At 40.5% G+C, this 11,912-nt stretch overlaps 1 protein-coding gene across 2 annotated transcripts; it reads right to left on the bottom strand.

Annotated features, from left to right (window-relative positions):
* Positions 1-166: 166 nt before the first annotated feature.
* On the bottom strand, positions 167-11,517 carry cp110 (centriolar coiled-coil protein 110). Of its 2 annotated transcripts, XM_087805432.1 has the most exons (10): positions 10,774-11,516; positions 10,083-10,208; positions 7,826-9,893; positions 6,957-7,057; positions 5,238-5,303; positions 4,671-4,787; positions 2,803-2,904; positions 2,363-2,479; positions 2,061-2,138; positions 167-907 (listed from the first exon to the last, which is right to left on the bottom strand). In XM_087805432.1, the coding sequence occupies exons 1-10, from the start codon at positions 10,897-10,899 to the stop codon at positions 881-883; spliced, it is 2,928 nt and encodes a 975-aa protein (XP_087661558.1). In that variant the 5' UTR covers positions 10,900-11,516; the 3' UTR covers positions 167-880. The 2 variants fall into 2 exon arrangements, with proteins under 2 accessions (XP_087661558.1, XP_087661568.1); XM_087805442.1 differs by lacking the exon at positions 5,238-5,303 and having other exon boundaries at positions 10,774-11,517.
* Between the last annotated feature and the right edge of the window lie 395 nt (positions 11,518-11,912).

Here is an 11,912-nt window from a genome sequence, read left to right as displayed (position 1 = left end):
AGAGAAGTTCTACTTTGAGTTTCTCTCGGGAAACTGCTCCGCCCTTCCATCACTCGTGAACAAGACCCCAAGATACTCTAACCCCTCCACCTGGGGAGTCTCTTCTCCAACACAGGACCTTTTCACAACTGAGAATAGTAGTGTGAGATTTACAAGAGTACGAAGATTTCCTTTAGTCATAAATATTTATTGAAAAGCATCATTAAATACACACAAATGTACAAAAAAGTCACGACAAACAATAAAACAGTAGTTGTCAAAACAACAGAAGAGACAGAAAGACCTTCTGACTGAACACGAGTATATTCAAGATGTTGATCTGCACATCAAACTGTCAACACCTCGACAACGTCGAAATATCCACATTGTGCTTTTATTTGTGTCTTGAATAAAATATGAAAGTCTTCTTGTTGAGGCGACATCTTTCAGTGACGCTTCTTGACAATAAAAAAGTAAGAAAAGTAAGAAACAACAAAGGGATTATTGTTCGCTGTGCTACCTTTGATCTGTAGAATAAATGATACTTTTATGATTGCAGTGCGAGTGACTATGGGACTTGAGTGTAATTGAAATAAAGTAAAGTACTTCAATATTTTGTGCTTGTTATGCAAGACAGACAAACAAAAAAAACTAATAAAAGGTGAGTCGTAGGTCAGCAAAAAAGGTAGAAACTTTAAGTAGAAAAAGGTTTGTGAAAGTGTCTCGTCGTGACTTATCCAATATTCATGACCTCGCCGCCGGCTTTATTAGGAACCCTCGCAGGGACCAATTAGAGAGCGAGTCGGTGTTTCTGGGAGTCTCTCGGAGGGTTTACTGTGAGCGGCCGTCATTTGAGTTTCAGCTGAGTCCTTTCTTGTGGCCGCTGGACGGATTTCCCTGGTTACACTTTGCCGCCATCTCCTGGACCCTTGAGCAAGAACACAGAGGTTCATGAAAAAAAAAAAGGTTCTGCTCTGCATACACTTATGTCATCACTGAACTCACAGATCATCCTCCATCTTTTCTATTATTATTAGTTCAGGAGAGGAAAGTTCAGCACTTTTGAAAAAGTGCTGAGGCTGAAAAGATTCAGTATTACTTTGGGGCTAAATTGTGTCAATTTTAACAGATCCTCGGTTAATTCTCCCGTCAGTATCATTTTGGGCCAAAATAGTGTCAATTGTAACAGACTCTCAGTTAATTCTGTCAGAATCATTTTTGGGCTAAATATTGTCAATTGTAACAGACTCTCAGTTAATTCTGTCAGAATCATTCTTAGGCTAAATAGTGTCAATTTTAACAGACTCTCAGTTAATTCTCTCAGTATCATTTTTGGGCTAAATAGTGTCAATTGCATCAGATTCTTGTTTAATTCTTTCAGTTTTTATTATGGGCCTATATAGTGTCAATTTTAACAGACTCTCAGTTAATTCGTTCATTATTATTTTGTAGCTAAAAAGTGTCAATTGTAAAGGATTCTCGTTTAATTTGTTTAGTATTATTTTGGGCCCCAAATAGTGGCAACTGTAACAGAATCTCAGTTAGTTCTGTCAGTATTATTTTGGAGCTAAATAGTGTCAATTGTAACAGACTCCCAGTTCATTCTGTCAGTATCATTTTGGGGCTAAATACTGTAATGGCAATTGTAAAATACTCCCAGTTTATTCCGTCAATCTGTCAGTATCACTTTGGGCCTTAATAGTGTCAATTGTAACGGATTCTCGTTTAATTCTGTCAGTATAATTTTGGAGCGGTATAGTGTAAATTGTAACAGACTCCCAGTTCATTCTGTCAGTATTATTTTAGGGCTAAATAGTGTCAATTGTAGAATACTCGTAGTTCATACGCTGAGTATCATTTTGTCTCTAATTTAAGTTTTCATTAAGGGAGTTTTCCAGGAGAGTTCCGATGCAATCCTCGGAGTCACTTTTATAACAGATTTTGAAATACATGTTGAACGTTTGTATTTCACACCGAACATTTTATCAGACGTAAACGAGTCATGGAAATCGTGTGTTGCATCTGATCTGGTTACTAGCGTCGTCAGAACCAGAGCATCAGTGCTCGTCTCACAAACTCACTTCTCTCTTCCTCTCCAGTGATTTTCGTGTGGCAGCTGACAGAAACTTCCTTCCTCCGGGCGCTCGCCTGTCGACACCCTGAGCAAAAACACACACAACTCATCAGTGTCCTTGTGTTCATCACGACTATAAGGCTGCGGAAATAAAAAACCCTGAGCACAGACGCACTAAATTATTCTGACAGGCAGCACAAAGACGCAATAAAGGCGTCGGGACTTTGATGTATCACTCTTCGCAGTCTGTATCGTTATGACACGTCAATCCTTAAGCACTCCTCAAACTGAACCAGATTGCAAACCAACCTGGCGTCGCAACTGCTTCTCTCTCTCCAGCTCTCGGTCCGAGCGGATCAGCTGCATCCGATCCTCCGCCGACAGACTGAAGAAGACGTCGTAAACATCGAAGCGTGCGGCTTGTAGCTGGAGGAGTAAACAACACAGCAGTTGTTGGTTGTATCGTTACGCGTGACTGAGAAAGATCTGTGAATGAACAGAACGATCGACTGGCGAAGATGTAGAGAACATGTGTCCAACTCGATATCTTGAGGTCAAATTTGGCCCGAGGAGTCATTTAATGTGATAGGAGAAAAAAGGCTGAAATAATTATGCTAGATGAAGATCAAGAATATGGAAATGAAACTCAAACTAAATATAATTTGTGTAATACCTGGACTGATCAGTAGTTTTATCTGCTTGTGTGAGTAAGTTTGACACTGATGAGGTCAACGTGTTTGTGTTTATACCTGCTGAGCGACCCTGGCCAACAACAAACAGTCCTGCTTGGTGTAAACCCCTCCTCGGCTGGAACTCTGCAGCTGGGAGGCAACGAGAAAGTTCTGCATATCCTGCAATTTAACAAACATACTTGTCTGAGTATCGTGAGGCAGAAGCGGAGAAGCATAACTCTGTAAAGGAGTGGGGGGGGGGGTTTATTAAATAATTTAAACAGCAAGCAATATAGTATAAATATATTTTTTTAAATCACATATCACTGCACTGTGAACTAGTCGACTTTTAAGAATATCTATATTGAACATACATGTTATTTTTTAAATATGATCCATCTATTTTATTTTTTATTATGTTTTTAATTTTACAACGCATTATTTTAATTAATTTTTTCGTAAAGAGTGCTGCCAGCAGTTTAAAGACTCTAAACTAACTAAACTGAATTTAATTGTACAGCGCTGTCCCAACAACTTTAAAAACAACTTCAAAATACGATAACAATTGTTTTGGCTCAGAATTAGACTTCCTGACCCAAATCAAACTACTGACAATTTAATGGCTAAAAACATTTTGAGTAAATGACTTATTTTGTTATTAGTGTCACATAAAAGTTAATGTATTTTAGTGGTTCGTTTATATAAGTTAGTAGCCGTACAAGTTAAAGACTAAATGACACCTTAACAACATTCCAGAATCCCACTGGAATAACAAAACACCAGTTATTTAGCTAATAAAGTGGTCCCTCACCTTACTTGTGGTGCCAACAAAACAGTGAACCCCCATGATGCCCTTCTGCTCTATTTAGTGACGACTGATTGATTGCTACAATACTGTATTTAAATTCTATGTCACTGCGTCAAAATTGGCTGGCAGCTGTGATTAGTTGACTGGGCGGCAAAGCATTATGGGAGCTGTTCAGGTCACCTTAACTGTACAATAAACTAAAATAAATTAACTGATCAATAAAGTTCTACCTAATCTAACCTAACTGAGAGGGTTGTACTCTAATGTTCAATGTTGAGTTTGCAATTTCAAATTATTGTTGCTAAATTAAGCCAGCTATAAATTAAATGGTAAGTAAGTAAGTCATTTGTATTTATAAAGCGCTGTTCCAGACCAGGGTCACAAAGCGCTTAAACAACCAAAACAATACTCAATAAAATATATACTATTAAGGTCAAGATAATACTGAGAACAACACAGGAGTTCCAGAAAATCAAGGAAAAGCCTGAACAAATAAAAATGTCTTCAGTTTCTTGAAGGAGTCAGTAGATCATCAAACACAAAGAGAGAGGAAGATCGTTCCAAAGCTTAGGAGCAACAGCCTGGAAGGATTTCTCTCCTCTGGCCCGGAAGCCAGGAACCATCAGTAGATTCTGATCCACAGACCTCAGAGCCCGAGCTGGGGTGTAAGTCTGGATCAGATCACTTATGAAAGGTCTGACCATGAATAGATCTGAAAGTTAGAACCATCATTTTAAAGTTGATCCTGAAAGAAACTGGAAGCCAACGAAGAGTTTTAAGGATCGGAGAAATGTGAGTTCTTCTACTTGAGCGGGTCAAAATTCTCGCTGCAGAGTTTTGTATTAACTACAGGCTAGACGGCTCCTTCTTGTTAAGACACTGTAAGATGGTCACTTCTTTGCGTATTTAGCTCATGTAATGCGGGGATAAGCAGAACGCAAACCGACCGTTTTTGACCTCTGAGGCGGAGCTACATTACATATGTATAAAATATGTGTTGCAACTTAAAAAGGAATCACTTTCGGATTGCAGCGTTCAGACAGATGTGTGCGACTTCTAATCCGAGCCGCTGACATCCCTGCATGCTAATCATTTTTATTTGTTTACACGGAGAGCCGCAGCATCTGTCTTTGCTCACCCGGATGGTTCGCACCAGCTGTGTCACCCTCTCCGTTCTGAGGAGCCTTCGAGTCAGGAACCCTTTCACAGCTGCCACCAGCAGGGGGCGGTGCAGCTCCGGGAGAGACCTGGGCGGCTGGAGAGAGAGAGAAAAAAAAAAAGAGGGTAGAAAGAGCGATGAGCAGGTGAATGATGAGAACTGGAGGGCACGACAGAGGAGAATGCTAATTCCATCAATGACAACCAATTAATTTCCTGCGTGGACTCCCAAGGTCTTATGGTTTGACATCTGTTTAGCAAATCGAGTGTTCGTGCGGCTCGTAGATATATATCCGCGGAAGAATAAGCACCGAATGCTTCGACGCTCACTTGTTGAATCCAAACTGTTTATTTAATCAAATGAAGAAGACTAAAGATAGTTCATTTAGTTAACAAAAAAAATAAAGCCTTAAGCAGTTAGTATTTATGTCTCTTAAGGGTTTAAAACAAATTAATTTGAAATGATTAAAAACAATTATTTTCATCACTCGTAGTACGACTGAACAAATAAGATAATAGCACCCGAGGGTGGGGCGGCAAAGGTCACCTTGTCCTCAAGACGTGAGCGTGGAACGGATGCGCTCTGGGGGAGACCGCAACGCATCGTCAAAGCCTAGGAAGGTGACAGACGTAAGGTTAGAGAGAGAGAAAAAAAAAAAGAGCCAAGATGTCTGTGTGTTGCCGGGGAATGCCAGCGCACATTTGGGATTGGACAAGGTCGGAAAACATCCAATGGAAAGGAAGGCAAATGAGGCGGAAGGAAGAAATTAATTGAGGGTAAAGAGAAAGTGACAGGATGGACACAGGAGATAAAAAAAAAACAGTAGAGGAAAGGATGAGACAAAACAAAAGGAATAAGAAAATAGAAAAGAGGGAGGGGTTGAAGGGGGCCATTAGCGGTGGCACTTGGCGGGACTATCTGGCACTTAACCACAGACGCTCATGAATTAAACAAATTATCCTTTTTCTGTTTCTGTGTCAATTCCCTTCGCTCCACTCTTTTGCAGCGCCACGGTCCGGCCATCTCTCTCATCTCGTCACAATTGATGAAGGGACAGCGGGGGACTTGAGAAGAAGAATGCTTTTATTCAGCGGCTTACAGTAATTGTACAGAGGGAAGGGATACACAAATTTAACGGAGGCTGTGATTAATAGGGCAAGGACGCCGACCAAGAACAAATAGAGACACGAGGCCTGGATGCCAGAGAACAGCAGGCGCCCTTGGAGTGCACGCGTACACTCTGATGGAGAAACCATGCCAGCGTGTCTTTTAGGGAGGTAATGAAACATTAATGTTTCTGCATCTTCTGCCTAAAGAACTTCTAAAGGTCGTCTGCAAAATACAGTTCATTTTTTGGCGTTGTCTGGCCTGGTCTGTCAAGTATTTGTTACAGGGTCGTGATTTCTGTTCCATTGATTATTAGTGTCTGGAAGGTACTTTATTTCTGAAAGAAGACCAGATTTCCTCAAAAGTGACTCCTGACACGTCAACACGCTTGTTTCCGTCAAGTTTACTTTGAGAATGTAAAGGCCCCGGGGGGCCAAACGTGGCCCGCCAAATCGTTTTATGAGGCCCACAGGATGGTTGGTTCAAAATCAAAAGTAGATTAATGTTCATACGGTGACATTTCAAGTTTTTGTGTAAAATAAGGAGATTATTCAGAGACTTAAAACTAAAATATATGCAATTCCAAATATAATTAAGATAAATTAAAGAATTTAAAGACTATACCACACTTATTTTTCCAACTACAGACACTTTGGTAAATATACATTTGTTCAGCCGCGACATAGTTGTTAAAAGATGTTGGCTTTATTCCATTTTTTTTTTTATTTAAAGGTTGAATTAGAATTTTTTTAAATAATTGAGAATTCCAATAATTCTTAAAATAATTTACTTTTAAATTAAGTATAAAATATTGGTATAATATTGCCACGAGACAATATTAAAAGATTAATATGATCATCTGCGCCTGATTGGCTGAAAGTTGGATCAAGTAGCTCAGTTCACAAAATTCAATCTTCTGATGGCATTGATACACTTCCATATTTGAATGATAACAATCATTGAAAAGAATATTGAAATGGATTTAACGGATCTGTTTGTAGTAAACAGGAGATAAGTTCTACTGTACATAAACTAAATCAGTGGTGTCATCAGGGGTACGAGTTGAGGAAACGGCTAAACTAGCCCCCACAAGTGACTGGAACTTGTAGGAAAGATAAACATCAAATACATCCCAGAAACAAATCAATCTTGTCATACCCTGAGTAAGTCTTTCTGCTGTCTCCTGTGCGCATCCTGCAGGGCTCGGATCTGTTCAGCGTGGATCTGTTTCAGTTGATGTATCGGGTCCTTCTCATCTTCTAAGGAAGCAGCAGGAACAGGAAACATGTTGTTAATGAGCTCCGCGTGTGAATGAGAAAAGCACTCAGAGGGTGTAGACCTCTGCCAAACTGCTCATTTGTTGAGAGGTCCGACATCAATAAATAATACATTTATATAATTATAATTTATATTAAATTAAGGGTGTGTATTGGAAAGAAACTGGAATGACGATACATATCACAATACTGAGGCAAAGATACAATATACTGTGATACTGTAGGATATATTTGCAATATTGTCGAGTACTTGACTCTGGTGTAGCAGAATTTACAGACCACATGACGAAGTCGTAACTACTTTCATACATTTTGAAACCAAAATATGTCCAAACATCAGCATTAAAAGCTACTTGAGTCAGTTGTATCCTCTCGTCCTCAGTCATCACCAGGATTTCATTATTTTAAATGTAAATAAATTAATTAGTTTTTTTCTTTATAAAAAGAGGAAAGAAAATCAATTTTAAAAATGGTCTTATACGAGCATATCAATATTTTCTACAGGATGGTTTATCCTTTTCCTCGTCTCATTATCAACATTTCCAGAAAATTCCTTGAAATCGTATATTTTAATACAAGATAAACCCCAACAAAATGTGTTTTGGTGGATCACTGCAATTTGTAACATGCGATTATATATTTTAAACAGCCACAGTGATCCAGCTGTGGCACATGTGAGAATTGTGCAGATATTGGTTGTAAAATACAGAGTGTTTACAGACATTTGTATACATCGACAGTGACTCTTACCTCCGTTAGTAACGGGTCTGAAAGCCTCAGCGCCGGCATCTCCGTCCTCCGTCTCATGCATGACGAGCCTCCGTTTCACCTTCAACATGCCACTGTCCGCCTCACCATCGACACCAGGTGTCGTCTGCTTCTCCTCACTGTACCGAGCGATGGAACCCGGGTCAGAGATCAGGGTATCAACGGGCGAAGGTTCAGATGGTCCGTTAAGGATGGACGAGGAGAAATCATGACCATGGATGTCTTGAAGCTCACACGCCATGTCGAAGGAACTCTCTCCCGAAGGCGCTTCAACGTCGTCACCGGCCGTGAATTCTGGTGAACGACCCCTGAAAACATCAGGTACTCGCTTCCACTGTGCAACAGACTGTATGCGTTTGTTGCGGTTTTGGAAACTTTGAGTTGACAGTTTGTTTTTTCTCTCCTGGGCGAGGTTCTTCACCAGCTTTAGCTCCAATAGGTCCAATGACTCATCGGCAGTCTTGTCGTCAAACCCGTGCTCTTGTACGGATTGCTCGAGAATACGAAAGTCTCCTTGAACCTTGGGTTGTCCTCTCGTCCCATCCCTGTAGTCTCGGCTTCCACAGTTGCTTTCTTCACCGCAACCACTCTCAGTGTTCCCGACATCAGACTCTACTTCTTTTGACCCGGACACCTCTAAATCTATTTGATTTGCGTGTGGTGAACTTTGAGGCAAACGGTTGGTCTCATCTCCGTCGACTCCAACGGGTGAAACGGGCCAGATGTCAAGTCCCAGACGACTACCTTCATGAACGACCTGGTCGAAGCTTATTTTCTCACTCAAGGCGTCCGATTGCTTTTCTATATTATGCTTGTCAAAGCACTTGGAGAAAGTGGGAGCTAAAACCTGAGGGTGCTTACGTAACTTTGGAAAGTATTTAGTTGAAGGGTCGCTCTGTCCGGTCTTCACTGATCCCTGGGTCGGGGGGGTTTTGGTTTGCTGGTGGGAGAAGACAGAGACTTGTTTGGTCTCAGATCTGCCTTTCACTGAAGTGTTCAGTGTATTATACTTGAGGGTCTCTTTGTGCACGTTTGATGCATCGTTTATGCTTTTTTTGGAGCCCTTCTGGTCAGAACCAACATATTCCTTCTTACATACACTTGGCTCCCTAATATAGGGGGATTTCTTGCTAGAATATTTCATCATTGCTGTAGAGAAGTGATGTGTGTTTCTCTTCTCTTTAAAATTATTCCGCCATTCGCCCGCTTTCTTATGGCGGATCTCTTCATTCTCCTTATCAGAGTGGTTCTTTTCCCGCTCTTTTGGCTGTTGAGCGGACTTCTCATAGGTCTTTTTGGACTGGTTCCTGAGTAACCTTTGCTGCTGTCTGTACTCCTGGGATTTCTGAAGGAGAGTCTGTAAGCGCTGAGGTTTTTCAGATGATTGACAATTTATTTTGTCTTGCTCGTCTTCCGCTTCTGAATACTCTGTGATTCTGGTATCGACGCAGGAATGCGGCTGGTCGGGTCGTGTGTCCTGTGAAGAATTCTTGGCAATTTCTCCTGAATATTGGCTGTTTTTTAATGTGCAAGAGCAGATATCTTTGACTGAAATGAAGTCGCCACATAAGGTAAATTCTTGGCCACTCCTCTCCAGTTTCTCTCCATCAATGGGGGGGAAGTTAATGATATCAGGTGTTTTGAAAATTGTATCACAAGAGTTGTTGCCCAAAGACTCCTCATGTTCAGAAGATCCACATCCAAAGGGCTGCTTCTTAAAGTCGCATACTTCTGAGAGATAATTTTCAATTTCGGTTTGTGCGTCATCAACTGTAGACGGGTGTGTTGCATCACTGAGGAAACTTGAATGCGAGTCTAGAGGGGCATCATGGTGGTTTCTAAGGCCTTCATCTTTGTTTTGAGAACTCACACTTGAGGCAAATAAGGCACTGGATGCGTTCGGAGATTGAGAGGCACAGTCGGTCCGATTTATCTGAGGCGAGGAAGGCAGATTCTTATCAAAGCTTTCACCCAAGGTGTCTTGCGATGACGTGCTTTTGTTCAAGTTCAGTTCCTGAAGAAAGTTGTCCAAGGTTGGTGGATGTCTTAGCTGTAGAGACACCAACACATTTAATGAGAAGGGAGGAGTAAGCATTGTTGGTACAGATGGCACTATACACAGATGATGTCTAACATATTTTTTGGCTACTAGATTGCAATGCGAAATAGTTTATTAACAGGTCAGTAGGATGTGTTACTCATATGGAGAATTGTTGCCAGCTGTACAGCTATTACTCACCTGTACGGAGTCAAGAACATTGAGCACGAACGCTTTTACTTGTTTTTCTTTCAGTTTTGTGTGGACACCAGTCTTTAGTGCAGCTTCTCTGTGTAGTTTCATCTCCTCACGCTGCTCCTGTGAGACCTGTCAAGACAAAAGCACCAGTTGAACAATATATAGTTGTTTTGTATATAGTTTTGTACATGCTAACCATTTATGATGGTTTCTACTTGTCAAAACTGGATATCTATAACACAACAGGAGTTCCAGAAAATCAAGGAAAAGCCTGAACAAATAAAAATGTCTTAAGATGTTTCTTGAAGGAGTCAGTAGATCATCAAACACAAATGGAGAGGAAGATCGTTCCAAAGCTTAGGAGCAACAGCCTGGAAGGATTTCTCTCCTCTGGTCCTGAGCCGTGTGCGAGGAACCATCAGTAGATTCTGATCCACAGACCTCAGAGCCCGAGCTGGGGTGTAAGGCTGGATCAGATCACTGATGGAAGGAGGAACCTGACCATGAATAGCTCTGAAAGTAAAGTAACTACTACCTTTAAAGGTAGAACAATAACGACAATGTCAGTGGGTATGAATACATTTATATTTTGGAACTTTACAAACGTAACTTGGAAGTAGTGAGTGTTTTACTTAACAATAATAAAGGGCACAGTGGACGATGAGACACGTTAGCTACATGTTAGCATTCTTACCAGCGGTGGTAGGATGGGCTTTCCATGGAAGCGGATGAGAGATGTTGCCGGCGATGGTTCGGTGTTGTCTATACTCTTCCTCAGGTGGTCCAGGCGACATGTAACAAACTTCTCGTAGTCCTCCATGTGGAGACATCAACTTCTGGAAGTTAAAATCGATGCTAACGTCCTATGATCTTTGCCACCGATGTTCCATCTATTTCCCCCACGCTAAATACTTTTATATTGGACAACCGAACTCAAATTATAACAGTACTTAAAGAACGGATGAAAAGGTCCGAGAACGATTGGCCAGTTCGTAATTTGAATCTCAATAAGAGACGTCGCCTGGAGTAAGCTAACCAAAACAAACCGCCGGTTTTGTCCGCCTTTCGTTCCGTAGCAACAGCCGTTGACAGTTGTAAGAGGTGGTTGTAAATCCTGGAGCGGATCGAGAATTCGACTCCTCAAACATGGGTGGAAAGAAAATAATTTCACTTTCACTCAGTTGATGAGAATCACACCGTCATTCTTAACTCGACAGAAGGTAAATTAAACAAATTAACAATAGTTACTGTCGAAAGAGTTGCACCGATCCCGATTCAATGATCCAGTCCAGCTATTACAAACACTGGCGAATTCGCCTAGCCAAAAAAGTACTACTCATATTACTACTAATACTAGTACTGCTGCTAATATTACCGCTGAAAGAATCCCAATCTGGGGAAGAAAAATTGTTTTTTACATATATCATTTTGCTACTGGTACTTTTCTGCAGTTATAATAAACTGCTATTACTAATACAATCTTTACGACAAGATTAACAAACAGAAAGTATAGAACCACTTGGGAGAAAATGGTATTTTAAAAAAAGAAAGGCCAATTGTCATAAAGTTCATTGATTCATTCAACATTCTGTGACATCAACAATAAATAATTATAAAGTAAACATTAAAGTAAAGTGAAACACAAAAGTATAAATGATGCTCCTTTTTCTGTCTCTTATAAGGTAAAACAAGTGTGATGCAACAAAGTGTGTGATGGTATACGTTCAAATATACCTAAACTGTAAAGCACAAGATGAGGTTGAAATCAATACAAAAAAAAAAATGTAATAACTCACAAAACATGTGTATAACTACAAATACCATGTGCAGGAA

The sequence above is a fragment of the Callionymus lyra genome, chromosome 1 (assembly GCF_982586985.1).
Source record: "Callionymus lyra chromosome 1, fCalLyr1.hap1.1, whole genome shotgun sequence".
Taxonomy (NCBI): Eukaryota; Metazoa; Chordata; class Actinopteri; order Syngnathiformes; family Callionymidae; genus Callionymus; species Callionymus lyra.
This window is presented reverse-complemented; position numbering and strand designations above follow the sequence as displayed.

Excerpts from the sequence above, each read along its gene's own strand:
- cp110 (XM_087805432.1), bottom strand. The coding sequence starts at position 10,899 with ATGGAGGACTACGAGAAGTTTGTTACATGTCGCCTGGACCACCTGAGG. Across the intron at positions 9,894-10,082 it reads ATGTTCTTGACTCCGTACAG|CTAAGACATCCACCAACCTT; the intron begins GTGAGTAATAGC and ends GTGTCTCTACAG. Across the intron at positions 7,058-7,825 it reads CAGACCCGTTACTAACGGAG|AAGATGAGAAGGACCCGATA; the intron begins GTAAGAGTCACT and ends CTGCTTCCTTAG.